Genomic DNA, 15,708 nt, shown 5'->3' on the forward strand with positions numbered 1-15,708 from the left:
GAACTCATGGTTTCCTACCTTGAAGGGGGGACAGACATGGTGACTATTTGAATCCAAGCTATTTAACATTCCGGCCCTGGCACAGCTTTGGTAGACATAAGAGTCCACAGACATGAAGGATATTTGTCCACCAAGAAGTATGTTCATCACATATCCTCTTCCAGCATTCCAGATCAACCTTATCTGAACTAACTCCCTCCTGAATAGCCTTTGCAGTCTGCAGAGTTGATTCCTTAAGCTGTTTCTGTTAAACTTAGTCATATAAAAATAGTAGGAATTAGGAACGTATGCTCTCCACACAGATACTTTCAAATTGTTCCACAGTGGTAGATTAATGAACATGTCACACGCTGAGGTTTCTCTGTGGAACGAAGGGGAGCTCATCTTTTCCCTTGTATGAACGAAGATGTTTTGACTACTCTTGCCACTATTTTGGTACCTATAACTTTTGGATGCTTGTCTTGCTTCAAGAAAAGTTCAGTTGCTGCTATTGATGGTTGACCTTCCATCTTTGTTACCACCATTTCTAGTGTGAAAATTCTCCTGGCAGTGACTCCCATTTTTTTCTAAATTTGTGAAAATTTGCCAAGAAAATTCAGGATGGCCTCACTAATATTCCAAATACCATCAGCAATGATATTTAATGCTACTGAGAATCAAGCAGGATGAGGAGGGCCATGTTCCCTCCCACTATCCACATTTTTGCAGGCCATCCACAAGCAATGCTATTCCTGACCCAGGTCCAGGCTCCAGCTCATGCCTGAAAGAGAACTTAGACAATCCAGTTCATCCCAGATCCTCTGAAGTAACTCCAGATGAGATAGAAGTTGTCCAGGATGGCTAGATAAAAGAATTCCCACTTTGTGGAGGATATATCACTCCCTCCCCCACATTACCATTTCCTATCATCCCTTCCCTGGCAGCTTGAACAAAACAGAGCAGAGTAGACACACAAGGAAGAGGAAGGATTTAGTAGATATGCGGTGGAACCAATTCCATGATGTACCCTGTCTTTCGGAAATGTATTGATTGGGGGTGAATCCTGAATTCAAACTGTTTTTAACCTGGCTTGAACATCTAAACTTTCTTTCTTCGCATCCAGGTCTGAAAAGTCAAACTCTGCTTAGCATGTTGCCAGAAGAACCTTTGTCTGAAAACGGGATGTCCTCCGTTGATTTTTCTACAGATAGCAATGTAGAAAATCACGCCAGTGAAGAAATCATGGAAAATAACAAGATGCCCAAATCTCTCATCCACAGCAATGTAAATATTTTTTGAAAACACACATGTATTGAGTAGTTTAGGTTATTTATGAATGCAGATCAATGCAGATCCTTGATATTAAAAAGATGTATGCAAACATGGGCATATGTGTTATGCACTCAACAGAGGGGAGATGGATTCTAAATGATCTTCAGTTTTTTTCTTGTTTTTTTACCCTGATTTTTAACTCAAGGCAGAGAACATGTTTAATATTCTTTCCTCCTCTTATTTTCCCTACAACAACCCTGTGAGGTGAATTGAGCTGAGAGAGAGTGACTGGGCCAAAGTCATGCCTTGCGCAGGACTAGAACACAATGTCTCCCGTTTTGTAGCCTAGTTCCTTAACTACTAGACAGTAAGCAGGTCAAGCTGTTTCCTTCAGAGGAAGGTGAATGAGTTCCAGCATTATTGGTTCACCTGCTCTTAGGCGAGATCTCTTTATGACCTCAACTACATCAAATTGAAGAGATCCTAAATAGTCTCCGAAGTGGGGCGTGGGAGGAGTCACATCTGGTATTAACACAGCCCTTTTGCCCAGAGACTGGGGTAAATCTTGAGGCCACACCTCTGCTCCTCCTCCTGACTTCCCCAGATTAACCACAGTCTTCGGCCCAGAGGAGTATTTCCTGACTCTCCCTTCATTTCAAAGACCTTACCTTTCAGCAACTCAGCTATTTCTATCGGATCACCTCTCCTCACTCGTGCTTCTCCAGTTGCTAGCTTCTCAAGCGGTGCTTGCTGCGCTAGCAGAAAGCCTCCGAGCGGCCCGACAGTCACAGGGGAGGGGCATTATCCTAGCCGCGAGCTCCGAGGAGATTCAGTCGACGGAGGATCACAGGAAGCCGACAGAGGACAGCCTTCTAGAGCTTCCCAAGGGATCAGAGCGGCAGATTCAGACCGCATGTTTGGCGGTCGCCATCTGGGACTGTGGCCATCTTGAATAAGCACGTGAGTGGAGCTCGTGGTCGGCATGACTGGTTACGGGTGCCCAGAAGCCACCGCCGGAACCAGGAGGAAGTTACTTGGGCCGGTACTCTGCCGGTAATCCGGGGAGGGCCCAGCTATTGGTGGTGGGCCGGCATTCGGGCCGCAGATCGGCGGTACGCTTGGGAGGCGCACGGAGCCTTAAAGCTGCAGGATGCGCAGTCGAGCCAAGGCCGGCACAACAGGAGGAGGTGGTGAACGTGAATGTGAGTACTAGCATGGCTGAGGCCACGAGGAGCGGGGGAGCAGCTGGCCCTAGATCCCCAGGGGACTCGGACCCAGGCGAGGGGACCTCCAGGGGCGTTCCCCCAGTCACCAGAGGGAGGTCTTCCTCCAAGAAGAGCACCTCCAAGTCCGCTAGGAAGGAGATCCCCAGCAAGGAGGTGCGGATCACTAGGGCCTCCAAGAGGAGGACTAGGGACACAATCAGCCTGTCCCCCTCTAGATCTTGCTCCCCTCACAGGCTTCCCACGCTGGAGGAGGCCCAGCTTGATTCCCTGGGATTCCCAAGGGGCTCTAGCAGAGGGCACAGATCCCTATCACCCCCTCTATCGTCTGCTCACCCCTCGGGGGCATGGGGAGACCCCTTCGATTGCAGAGTCCCTAGCCCCACCAGGCGCCGGCTGGCTTCGCAATCACCAGCCCCAGGGGCGCCATTGCAACCTCCTGACCTTTCTCCGTCTCTCCCAGAGCTCCCTGAAAGCTTTCAGGAGGTTTTAGCCAGAGCCATCACACAAGGGATTGCCACAGGGATGAAGCACCAGCCCCAGGGCTCCAGGAGAAGGCCTTCCCGGGGGAACCCTAGAGGACATCGAGACCAACCTGGGTCGCCTGTTCCTGGAGAGCCCAGGTCATCCTCTCCCTCTACCGCCAGCGAGGGCTCAGATCTAGAAGAGGGAGAACTGAAGGACATTGGGTTCTCGTAAGACGAGGACTCCCAGGTCCCTGAGGCACCCAGTATCACCAGTCTCTTCCCTCCCTCCTTGTTTAGCTCCTTATTACATAAAGCAAAGGCCACGGCAGACCTGGACAACCATTCAGAGCCCACCCAAGCTGCTGTCACCCCTGGCACGAGCGGGAGGAACAAGAAGGGGCCCTCCTACAGACCCCAGGTGGAGAAGGAGGAGATCCCCACCCCAGACCTCCTCCTAGAGGTGCTTAAGTCCCAGTGGGTTAAACCAGGCACCTTCCACAACCCAAGGAGCAATGACTGCAGGTTTTACAACCTTAGTGCTACCTTCACCCAGGCTTTACAGGTTCCTCCAGTGGACACTCCAGTGGCTAACCTATCCTCCTCTTCCGCGGTGGTGATTGAAGACATCTCTAACTACCTCAAGGTGGAGGACAAGAGGGCAGAGATGGTAATGCGCAAGACCTGTCAGGCAGTGACATGGGCAATTAGGGCGGCGGCGGACGCCTCCTTTTTCAACAGGTCCACCCTGCTATGGCTGGAGCAGCTTCGGGACAGGACACCGGCATCAGATGTGAGGCTGCTGGAGGACATCACCAAGTTAATGGCAGCCACTCAATTCTCGGCTGACGCCACCCTAGATGTGGTAAAGTATTCGTCTAGAGCCTTATCTTTCTCAGTGGTATCCAGGAGGTTGCTGTGGCTGCACCATTGGCAGGGCGAGTCCTGGGCAAAATGGCACCTGGCAGCAGCAGATTACACCGGGGACAGGTTCTTCGGCTCATTGCTGGACCCCATCCTTGTGGAAGACAAGAACAAAGTAAGGTCTTCCCGGCCACAAACGGACGCTCAGACCACCGACCGGCTCCTTACCCCAGGAGAACATCCTATCATCCTCCTGAGTCGGAGTTCCAACAACAGAGGTACCCTGCACCCAGATTCCCCAGGCAATTTTCCAGGGACAGATTCAGGAGCCAACCACAGGGCAAACGGCTCTTTCGTGGGGAGGGGGCGGCCGTCCTTTCCACAGGTTCAAGTGATCCGGCCCAGGATCACCCCATTGGCGGCTGCCTCTCCCTGTTCGCGAATACCTGGGAACTCATCACCACGGATGAGTGGGTCCTCCAGACTGTTAGGCTTGGGTTAAAGCTGGAGTTCTGCTCGCAGCCCCCGAATAGGTTCCGAACCTTCGGCTCCTCTAGGAATCCTGCCAAGCGCTCTCTCATGGGCAAGGCTATCCAACACCTGCTCGCTATCAGGGCAGTGGAGTTGGTTCCGGAGGGGGAGAAGGGATCAGTATTCTATTCAAACCTGTTTCTAATTCCCAAGAGTTCAGGGGGGTGGAGGGCCATCTTAGACCTCAAGTTACTCAACTCCAGACTGGTCTACCGCAGGTTCAAGATGGCCTCACTTAAGTCCATCCTAGAGGGCATCCGTCAGGGGGACCTCCTGGCTTCCATAGATCTCACGGAGGCCTATTTACATATCATGATCGCCCTGAGCACCGCAGGTTCCTCAGATTTTCCCATGAGGGTAATCACTTCCAATATAAGGCCCTCCCCTTTGGGCTGGCATCAGCCCCCAGAACCTTCACCAAGGTACTGGCCGCAGCGGCAGGACACCTCCAGTCCATTCCAGTCCGGCTCCATTGTTACCTTGGTGATATCTTTGTCCTGGCCAGGTCAGCGGCCAGGGCTGAGAGGAATCTGGGTTTCATCATCTACACCCTGAGGTCCCTGGGGTTCTCAATTAACCTCGAGAAGAGCCATCTGACCCCCTCCACCAGGCTCCAGCACCTAGGAACCATCATTGACTCTGTGGCCTGCGAGGTGTTCCTGTGGCCTGCCAGGTGGAGCGTAGGGACAGCATTGTTCAGCTGGTTCAGGAGATCCGCAAGACTCGTTCTGTCCCTGTAGCTCTTCTTTCCAGGCTTCTTGGGAAATTCATCTCCTGCATAGGAATCGTACCCTGAGCCTGCCTCCGCGCCAGAGAGCTGCAGTGATTCCTGCTTCCGCACCAGAGAAACGGGACGAGCGACACGAGCTTCAAGGTCCCCTTGATGCCCCAGGTGCTCCTCTTGCTCCGTTGGTGGCTGTCGCCAGCTCTAGGCAAGGGGTCCCTATTCAGGGAGCCAGAAAGGAGGGTCTTAACGACAGACGCGAGTCTGTTCGGCTGGGGAGCACACCTGGAGTCCCAGCTAGCCCAGGGCCGCTGGACCCCAACGGATCCACCTGGCTCTTCGACACTTCAAGGTGACAGTGTCTGGTCAACACGTCCTGGTCCTAACGGACAACGTGGCATCCAAGGCACACATGAACAAACAGGGAGGCACGCACTCCAAAGCGCTGCGCAACGAGGCTCTTCAGCTGGGGACTTGGGCGGAACGGAACCTCCGATCGATCAGGGCGGAGCACATCTCTTGAGTAGAGAGCCAGCAGGCGGACTGGCTCAGCAGGGAGACAGTGGACAACGGAAAATGGCAGCTCCACCCCAGCATCTTCCAGCAGATTTGCCAGAGGTTCGGCCGGAGGTTCCAGCAGATTTGCCAGTGGATCTCTTCGCATCCCCGTCGAACACGCAGCTGCCCAGATTCATATCAAGGTTTCTGACCCGAAGAGCAGTGGACACAGATGCCCTTCGCTGCAGATCGCCGGCCAGCCTCCTCTATGCCTTCCCTCCCCTTCCCCTCATCCCCGAGGTCCTGAGGAAGCTTGTAGCAGAGAGAGCAGAGGTAGTGCTGGTGGCCCCCTATTGGCCACGTCGCCCCTGGCTGGCAGACCTGGTGGACATGTCTACATTTCCCCAATGGAGCATCCCGCAGGGGGAGGTGGCTCTGCGCCAGGGGACTCTGGAACACCCAGATCCGGAGTGGCTCCATCTGACCACCTGGTGATTGAGCGGGAGCAGCTAAGGGGGGGCCATTTACCTGCAAGGTCATTAGAAACATTGAGGCCTCCAGGAGGAGCTCCACCATGCACATCTACAATGCGTCCTGGGTTGCCTTTGCGACCTGGTGCTGAACGGCGGGGATTGACTCGGCCTCCGTGCCCCAGGTCCTGGACTTCCTCCAGGAGGGCTTGGAGAAGGGGTTGGCCCACAGTACCCTCAGAAGGCAAGTCTCAGCCCTGTCCACTGTCTTGGGGGGGGGGGCTCCCGACCCTTGTCCCAGCACCCGGTTTTAAGGCGATTCCTCAAGGGGGCAGCAAATCTGAGGCCTCCCGTGGTTCACCGATTCCCGACCTGGGACCTTCCCACGGTGCTCCAGTCGCTCACGGAGGCGCCCTTTGAGCCCCTGAGGGAGGTGAGTCTTCAATTCCTGACCCTCAAGGTGGTCTTCCTGATTGCAATCACCTCAGCCAGGAGGGTGTCCGAGCTTAACGCTCTTCCAGCAGGGAGGATCTCTGTTCATTCCTAGACAACCGGGTTGTCCTCAGACAGGACCCCGCTTTCATGCAAAAAATCAACTCACCTTTCCACAGGGCGCTAGAGATAGTCCTCCCGGATTTCTGCCCGAACCTTTCCAGGGAAAGGGAAAGGTCCTGGCATCGATTGGATGTCAGAAGAGCCCTGCGCATCTGCCTGAGGCGCACGGCAACCTTCAGATGGTCGGAGGCGCTTTTCGTCTCCTTCCAACCTTCTACCTGGGAAGCTACGGTCTCCCTGGCCACCATCAGCAGGTGGATCAGATTGGCCATCTCCAAGGCCTATGAGGCACGAGGGCTCCAGGTTCCAGAGGGCATCACCGCGCACTACACCAGAAGTGCAGCCACCTCAGTGGCCTGGGCCCCCGAGGAGATCTGCAGAGCAGCCGCCTGGTCCTCGCCTCGCCTTTCATCAGGCACTACCAGCTGGATGCATACGCCTCCGCGGAAGCGGCCTTTGGGAGGAGGGTTCTTCAGGGAGTCCTTGGCTCTTGGGGGGCTCAGGCCCAGTAATTCCCTCCCACGGACATCTAGCTTTGGTATGTCCCAGATGTGACTCCTCCCACGGCCCACTTCAGAGACTGTCAGTTGGTCTTACCTGAACTGCATGTCTCGAAGGTGGCGTGGGAATAGTCATTCCCCACCCATTAGGGCGCCCTGCCTATAGGGGCCTCAGTTAGTTCTGGTCAGTCAGGGACCGGGCAGGAAGATGTGTGTGTGTGTTTTCTCTGTCCCCTTCCTTCCCAGGCTTCTCTGCAACAGGACCATCGGTTAATATGAGGAAGTCAGGAGGAGGAGCAGAGGTGTGGCCTCAAGATTTACCTCAGTCTCGGGGCAAAAGGGCTGTGTTAATTAATACCAGATGTGACTCCTCCCACACCACCTTCGAGACATGCAGTTCAGGTAAGATCAACTGACATTCCTGGGGCTAAACCTTGAGCCTCTGTGTCTCTCATCTCTCATGTTCTTAATCAGCTACTGAATAAGATGAAGTTGACACTCTCCCTTTGGAGATGTAGGAGAGAAGGTGTTCATTCAAAACAACCTTCTTTAACTCTGAATGCTCAAGATTTCCTGCCACTGCAGTTCCCCAGTCTGATGACTTTGCTAACTCTGAATTACAGACCCCGTCTAGCTGAAAATTTCTAAGTTGAGAAGGCTAGTTCAGGTATTAGGAATGATCCCTTTTATTGCTTAATGATAGGAGCATTTCTTCAAGAGCATTAGAATTTTACACTGATTTAAGGTATGTTATTCTATTGGAGAAGTGCTGTTTAACTCAATTGCAAATAAAATGGCTAAAATTAAAATAGCTTCTTTCTTAAAGTCAGTAACTGCTTAAAAATACAGTTTGAAGTTAATCTGTTATTTTGACTTAGGGAGATGGAAGCAGTACTGAAATTCAGACTTCTATAAACACTAAGCAAAAGAGTAAAATGAAGATTGAGAACAAACTTTCCAATGGTCTTCCACCAAATAAAGAAATGGTATCACAAGAAAAAAAGACACTTGCTTTTAATTCAGACTTATTTGCAAAAGAGAACATATCCCCAGGTAAATATTACTTTTTAGCTCCTTTATAAGAAAAAGCAATTGTTGTTCAATTTCCTTTTTCTTGCTTTTTTATGTACATTCTTTGCACCCAACTATATTACTATTGGTCTGCTCCTAATAGCAGTACATGATCGTTAATTTCTAAATTGCGTAATACTTTCTAAAAACTGACCCTAACTAGCAAATTTACAAGGAAAAATGAATAATTGCTAGCAAGCATAATATATGAAATGTTAAATGGAATTTTAGAGTAATCCATAGTTAATACTGCAAGTTGAAAGGGTGAGAAGGCACATGTGAGAGGAAGAAGAGAATGATCAGATTGCGAACTCATTTCCGGTTGTCTGAAATAATAATAATAATAATAAATTTATTTCTTAGCCGCACCCTCTCCCGAAGGACTCGGGGCGGCGTACAATAAAAGACACATAAAATACAATATGGACAATACACACACAAAATAAACGAATACGTGTACATGGAGGAGGTAGGCAGATGAATAAAAACAATTAAAAACACAATTTAAAATCCCCTAATAAAATTCCAAAAACCACAAAATTAAAAAACCCGTCAGGAGCAGTGTGAACGAACTATGGTTGAGCCAGGCCAGCTACTTGGAATAGGTGGGTCTTGAGCTTTATCCGGAAGGCGCGGAGGTCAGAGGTGGTCCTAATATCCGGGGGAAGGTCATTCCACAGGGCTGGGCCTGCCACAGAGAAGGCTCTGCTCCTAGACGCCGCCCCCCGACATTGTCTGGTGGACGGCACCTGGAGGAGTCCCTCTCTGTGCGAGTGAATTGGTCGCAGGGATGTATGGGGCAGGATACGATCCCGCAAGTAGCTAGGTCCTGAGCCATGGAGCGCTTTAAAGATCGTTATCAAGACCTTGAAATGCACCCGGTAGACCACAGGGAGCCAGTGCAGCTCGCGCAGGAAAGGTGTCACATGGGAGTACCTTGTACTCCCCATAATTACCCGCGCAGCCGCGTTCTGGACCAACTATAGTCTCCGAGTGCATTTCAAGGGAAGCCCCATGTAGAGAGCGTTACAGTAGTCCAGGCGAGACGTCACTAGCGCATGAGTGACTGTGCGCAAGGCATCCCGGTCCAATAGGGGGCGCAATTGGCGCACCAGGCGAACCTGGTGGAACGCCCCCCTTGCCACGGCCGTCACATGGTCATCCATGGACAGCCGAGCATCCAGGAAGACGCCCAAATTGCGCGCCCGCTCCACCGGGGCAAGTTGTACGCCCCCGATGGCCAGAGATGGAATTAACTGGTTGAACCGGGGGGCTGGAACCCACAGCCACTCCGTCTTGGAGGGGTTGAGCTTGAGTCGGTTGTCATCCATCCAGACCCGTATGGCTTCCACACACCGGGACATCACTTCGACGGCCTCGTTGGGGTGGTTCGGGGTGGAGATGTACAGCTGAGTATCATCAGCATACAGATGGTATCCCACCCCGAAACCACGGATGATCTCACCCAGCGGCTTCATATATGTGTTGAACAGGAGCGGCGAGAGGACCGACCCCTGTGGCACCCCACAGGTAAGGGGGCTTAGAGTCGACCTCTGCTCCCCTGTCAACACATGTTGCGTCCGGCCGGAAAGGTAGGAGCCGAACCACCGTAAAACGGTGCCCCCGACCCCCAACCCCTCCAGTCAGTGCAACAAGATACCATGGTCGATGGTATCAAAAGCCGCCGAGAGGTCTAATAGGACCAGGACAGAGGAACAACCCCTATCTCTGGCCCTCCAGAGATCATCCACCAACGCGACCAAGGCCGTCTCCGTGCTGTGCCCAGGGCGAAAGCCGGACTGGCGCGGGTCTAGATAATCATTTTCCTCCAGATGTCGTGGAAACTGATAAGCCACCACACTCTCTACAACCTTTGCCAGAAAGGGAAGGTTGGAGACAGGACGATAATTGGCCAGCTCCGTAGGGTCCAGGGAAGGCTTCTTGAGCAAGGGTCTCACCACCGCCTCTTTCAAGGCGGCTGGAAGAGACCCCTCACCCAGCGAAGCGTTCACTAGGCCCAGGAGCCAGTCACGTGTAACCTCCCAGGATGCCAGTACAAGCCAGGAGGGACACGGGTCCAGTAAACATGTGGTAGGTCGCAGTCGTCCACGCACTCTGTCCAAATCCTCGATGGCAACCAAGTCAAACTCCTCCCAGATTGGTCTCTCAAGACTCGCCACAGACGCCTCTACAGGGCCACTGAAAGGGACCCAATCCTTCCGGATTTGAGCGATTTTATCCTGCAGGTATTTCCCAAATTCCTCTGCCCTACCCTGTAAAGGGGCCTCCCGCGGCCTCTGAAATAGGAGGGAGCGGGACACCCGAAACAGGGCGGCAGGGCGGTTCTCTGCGGATGCAATGAGAGTGGCACAATATTGACGTTTGGCCACTCTCAATGCCACAAGGTACGTCCTTAAATGGGCTCGTACCTGTGTCCGGTCAAATTCGGAGCGGGAGGATCTCCAACGACTCTCTAGGCATCTCTTGCGGCGCTTCATCACCCTTAGCTCCTCGGTAAACCAAGGGGCTAGGGTGGAGCGTTGCCGCCGGAGAGGCCGCAAAGGCGCCACCCGGTTCAAGGCCCCGGTAGTCGCATTGTTCCACGCGACCACCAGGTCCTCTACCCGAGGGCGGGTCAGGGCCGCAGAAGGTGGCCCAAGCTCCATCTGGAACCTCTCTGGTTCCATCAGGCGCCTGGGGCGGAACCATCTAGTATTTTCCGGTTCCGCCTCCCCGCAACGAGGGGTAGCACCAGGGAAGTCAAGTCGGAGGAGTGAGTGGTCTGACCATGACAGGGGAGTGATGGTTAAGTCCCCTTCTCCCAGATCACTCAACCACTGGCCAGAGACAAAAACAAGGTCCAAGGTGTGACCTCCCTTGTGTGTCGGGCCCTGAATCAATTGAGTCAGGTCCATGGCTGTCATGGAGGCCATGAACTCCCGAACCCCCTCGGATGCTTCTCCCACCGATGGCAGGTTAAAGTCCCCCATCACTAAAAGTTTGGGGGTCTCAACCGCCACCGATGCGATCAGCTCGAGGAGTTCGGGCAGGGCCGCTGATGTATAGCGAGGAGCCAGGTATACTATCAGCAAGCCCAACTGTCTCCCAGGGCCCCATTTCACAACAAGGGATTCACATCCGGACGTCTGTGGCACAGTGGACTCCCTCGGCTCTAAGTCTTCCCGAATGATCACTGCTACCCCACCGCCCCTTCCCTGGGCCCGAGGCTGGTGAAATACAACTTGATGCTAAGCTAGAAAACACATGATCCTCTATATAATGCTGAATATAAAACTCTTAGCAAGCCAATGCACAGACTTTGGTAAAGGTGTTGGATTTTGAAGAGAGCAGTATTTAAAGCAGGGGTCCCCAGCCTTTTGGACCACTAAATTCATAATTTTAAATCCCATGGACCACTAATAAGATCTGCCTAATGACCAGCTGGGTGGGCGTGGTTAGGTGGTCATGTGACTGGGTGGGCGTGGCCAACTTGATGTCACTCACATCAAGGGACACCTCGCCAGCCTCTACTGGCCCCTCCCCTCCCAGCCACTTCTCGCCTGCCCGCCCGGACTCCTTAAGGCCCCAACTGGAAGCAGTTGTTGGAGCTAAGCAGCCACCATGAGAAAGAATTGGCAAAACAGCTGGCTCAGTTTAAATTGGATCTGACCGAGAAGGAGGCTCAGCAGAAGTACCTCACTGAGGACTACAAGTATAGGCTTTACAAGCAGAGGAAGACCTGCGGGAGTGCAAGGCCAGGTATTGGCACCTGGAGGCTCAGCGGGCGGAGATGGTCAGCCAGTTCCCGGCCATGAAGCAGTCCCACTGGAACAAGGCCCTCTAGCCCTTCACCACCAGCAGCACTTCCTTCCAATCTTCACTCAAAGCCTCGCACCAGGAGGCTGAAGCAGACCCCAAGTCAGAATTTTTGCCCCCCTCCGACCCACAACAAAAGACTTCGAAGGGGGAGACTCTCTGCAGCAACACAAACATTCATTGCACGTATCCTACCCAGGGGCCGTAGTTTGATTTAGTGCAATATAAAAAATGTAAATATTTTTTCTGCAGGCCATCAAAATTTTCTCACAGACCACCAGTTGTTGACCACTGATTTAAAGGGCCTCTAGTTTAGTATTTTAATATTTTGTATGTTTATTTAGTGTGCCCTTATATCTAACCACAGTAGAAATCTTACTTTTTCCTACAACAAAAGCCCTGAAACATAAGTTGGGCTGAGAAAGTAGTTGGCCAAAGTTTACTCAGTGAGATTCCGTGACTGAGGTTAGATGAGACACCTTGTTCACTTTAACACACAGGCTCTTGCTCATTTCTCATTTGTAGCTTAGAAAACCAGTGGCATTGAGCCTAACTGCATACACAAGGACATTTTGAAAATTAATACTAGTATAGTTGCCCATCATACAATCAGAAAATTACTATTATTTTCCCAATCTTTCCCAACCCTATCTTTACAAACAGTAGTTAGTATATTACATGTGTAATGCCTGGTAATGCCAAAAATGATCATCAGCCTTCCAGAGGTAGATGCATGAGATGCGTGAATTCCTTGCATGCTCTGTCTCCCTCTCTACCAGACCTTATACAGATAGTCCTCAATTAATGATTACTTGTTTAGTGACAGCTCAGTGTTACAGGACTGCTGAGTAAAGAAACAGCACAGTATCTCTGCAGTTACATAATTGAAATTTGAGCATTTAGCAACTGGCTCTCAATTATGATGTCCACGACATCCTGCAGCCACATGATCGCCATTTGCAACCTCCATTGCCAGTTTCTAACAAGCAAAGTCAGTGGGGAAGCCGGCAGGAAATCATATATGGCAGTCATGTGACATCATGCTTAATGACTTGTTCAAAATTTCCTTAACAATGGTAACTGAAAATGCCATTTAAATTGGCTGTGTTGTTCATTGACCGAGTTGCCAGTCTCAACATTGTTCATCAAGGACTACCTATATAAACATAGAAATAATATCCATTTGGGAATAGTAGTGACATATTTTACTATGATATATATGATTAGAAAATGTGCACCGTTATGAAGATTGAATTAATGCATTGTAAATCTGCAGTGATTGTAATATTACTAATATTTTCAACGAAGCATAACTTGAGGAAGCATTTTTGTTTGTCGGTTTGCAGATGTTGAAGTTTCTGATGTTTTGCCTCCACCCCAAGCTGAAGAAAAACCAATGCCTTGTCAAGAGGAAGTATTTGCTGAATGTTCCCAGAAAAGGATTCTCGGACTACTAGCTGCAATGTTGCCACGCCTGAAATCCGTAAGGAACTATCCAAATTAGGGAAATCGGTAAAGGAGTTTAAGCGTCTGATAATTAAGGAAGTAAGAAAAGGGCAGTCCCTGCAGAAGATCATATGAATCATTAGTGGTTCCATCAAAGATTTTGAGAGTAGGAAGGAGCTATCTAGGACATCACATTCAATCCCTTCCTAAAATTGTTTGATATCCAGGAGACCTGTCATTGGTTCAAAAATGGAGGGAAAAATCCTGAAAATTGTCTGGCTTTGAAAAACTGAACTTTTGAAGTATGTTAATTAAAGTATGTTGCATTATCCCTTCAGCTGATTTCCATATTCTTCCCTGTTTTCTCTTTGTAGGGCTTAACAATGTCTCTGATTAACTTGGACCAGATCCTTCCTCTCATGTTTGATGTTGTGATCTCCAATGCTGGCCATTTAAATGAAACTTACCACTTAACCCTGGGGCTCCTGGGACAGTTGATTCGGAGACTGACTCCTGCAGAAGTGGATGCTGCTGTGAACAAGGTCCTCTCCACCAAGCATAGCCTTGTGGCTGCTGGTGATGGCTCCATCGTGCCGGAAGGTTGGAAAACAACCCATCTCCTCTTCAGTCTGGGAGCAGTTTGCCTGGACAGGTCAGTTTTCATGATGGCTTCACCTCAAAGGCTTTTAATATGCCCAGATGATGCTTTCTGTTATAAACCTGTCATGGAATGGCAGAATGTTAAAAATGTTTGCAAACATTTTATTGTTGCTGAAAACAAAACAAAACACCCCTAAAAGGCAGCAAATACTGCCTTCAATAAAAAACAAAATTGAAGCTCACAAGAAATTAGTAAGAGCTGTGATGGCGCAGTGGTTAGAATGCAGTATTGCAGGCTAATTCTGCTGGCTGCTTGCAGTTTGGCTGTTCGAGTCTCACCGACTCAAGGTTGACGCAGCCTTCCATCCTTCCGAGGTCTGTAAAATGAGGACCCATTTCATTTTTCATTTTCATTTTATTAGATTTATAAGCTGCTCCCTCTCCCCAAAGGGACTCGGGGCGGCGTACAATCAAAAGTCAAAAACGTATTATATATTACATGTTACATGTTACATGGAGGAGGTATAAAAAACTCACAACACCAATATTACATTTCATAAAAACAACACAATAATAATAGAATTAAAATGACATTAAAAACTACCCTAAAATTTAAAATTGCCAGGAGGATTAGAGGATGAAGCTATAATTGGGCCAGATTATTGGAGGCAAAACGCTGGCTCTGTAAACCACTTAGAGAATGATGTAAAGCAGTGTGAAGCGGTATATAAGTCTCAGGGCTATTGCTATTGCTATTGTTATCAGTAGTACTAATGTAAATATTTTTTTAAGGGAAGAGAGAAATGGGAAATGCTAAAGGTAATCCTGTATTATAGCTTATTTGAAAATAGAACTAAATTTTAAATTTTGCAGGACTTTCCTACCTAGAGCAAAGATCTCAAACTCACTGCCTGAAGGCCACTTACTATCCTCCAAGTCATTTTCTGCAGCTCATTACAATCCATGGGGGAAACAGTAAGTTCTGCAAGAAATGTCCCTCTTAGCTGGCAGGATCTACCCCAAGAGGAGGCAGCCCATTTCAATGGGAATTACAAGTGAAGCAAAACAGTCATTGCTCGCTTACAGTTTTTGAAGCAATGCTGATGTAAGGCAGGCACATGCAGGAGCACATGTGAAGATAAATAATTAATTCTAACTCTTGGTTTCTAGCCGTGTCGGGTTGGACTGGGCGTGCACCATGGCAGACATTCTACGAGCGCTGAACTCCTCCTCTCAGTGGCATGATGTGATTGGTGCCTTCACCGACCACTGCATCAAGCAGCTTCCCTTTCAGTTGAAACATACCAACATTTTCACATTACTGGTCCTTGTTGGCTTTCCAGAGGTGAGCATATTAAAAGCATGTGCTTTTCTAGGCCACTTTCTAAAACTGCAAGTAAAAATGCAGCCAAGACATGGAGTTTAAACTTGATTGATTTCAGTTTAGAGAACTTCAGATGCAATAGACAAAAGTTATATCCAGGCATTCTTTCAGAATAACAATCCAGATGAATCACATAAATTGATGGACTATAATTTGTGTCAATTTACATGCATATGTAATTATGTCAGTGTCATAAATTGATACAAATGATGTAAATATAGATTGTAATGGCTAAACCCTCCCTCAAATTGTCCAGTAAATCATAGTTTTACTTGTAGCTTGCTTGGATAGAGAGCAGATCTAGCTCTAAT

At 49.7% G+C, this 15,708-nt stretch overlaps 1 protein-coding gene across 3 annotated transcripts in view; it reads left to right on the top strand.

Annotated features, from left to right (window-relative positions):
* The window catches only part of ZZEF1 (zinc finger ZZ-type and EF-hand domain containing 1), an 87,991-nt gene that overhangs the window by 51,796 nt on the left and 20,487 nt on the right, over nt 1-15,708 (top strand). For all 3 annotated transcript variants that reach the window (XM_081940386.1, XM_081940388.1, XM_081940387.1), the window contains 5 exons: nt 1,103-1,263; nt 7,959-8,133; nt 13,314-13,450; nt 13,788-14,065; nt 15,184-15,358. In XM_081940386.1, the coding sequence (XP_081796512.1) occupies nt 1,103-1,263; nt 7,959-8,133; nt 13,314-13,450; nt 13,788-14,065; nt 15,184-15,358 (926 nt within the window). The remainder of the gene's footprint in view (nt 1-1,102; nt 1,264-7,958; nt 8,134-13,313; nt 13,451-13,787; nt 14,066-15,183; nt 15,359-15,708) is intronic.

This window comes from Natrix helvetica (assembly GCF_964273705.1).
Source record: "Natrix helvetica genome assembly, chromosome: 2".
In the NCBI taxonomy this organism is placed as follows: domain Eukaryota; kingdom Metazoa; phylum Chordata; class Lepidosauria; order Squamata; family Natricidae; genus Natrix; species Natrix helvetica.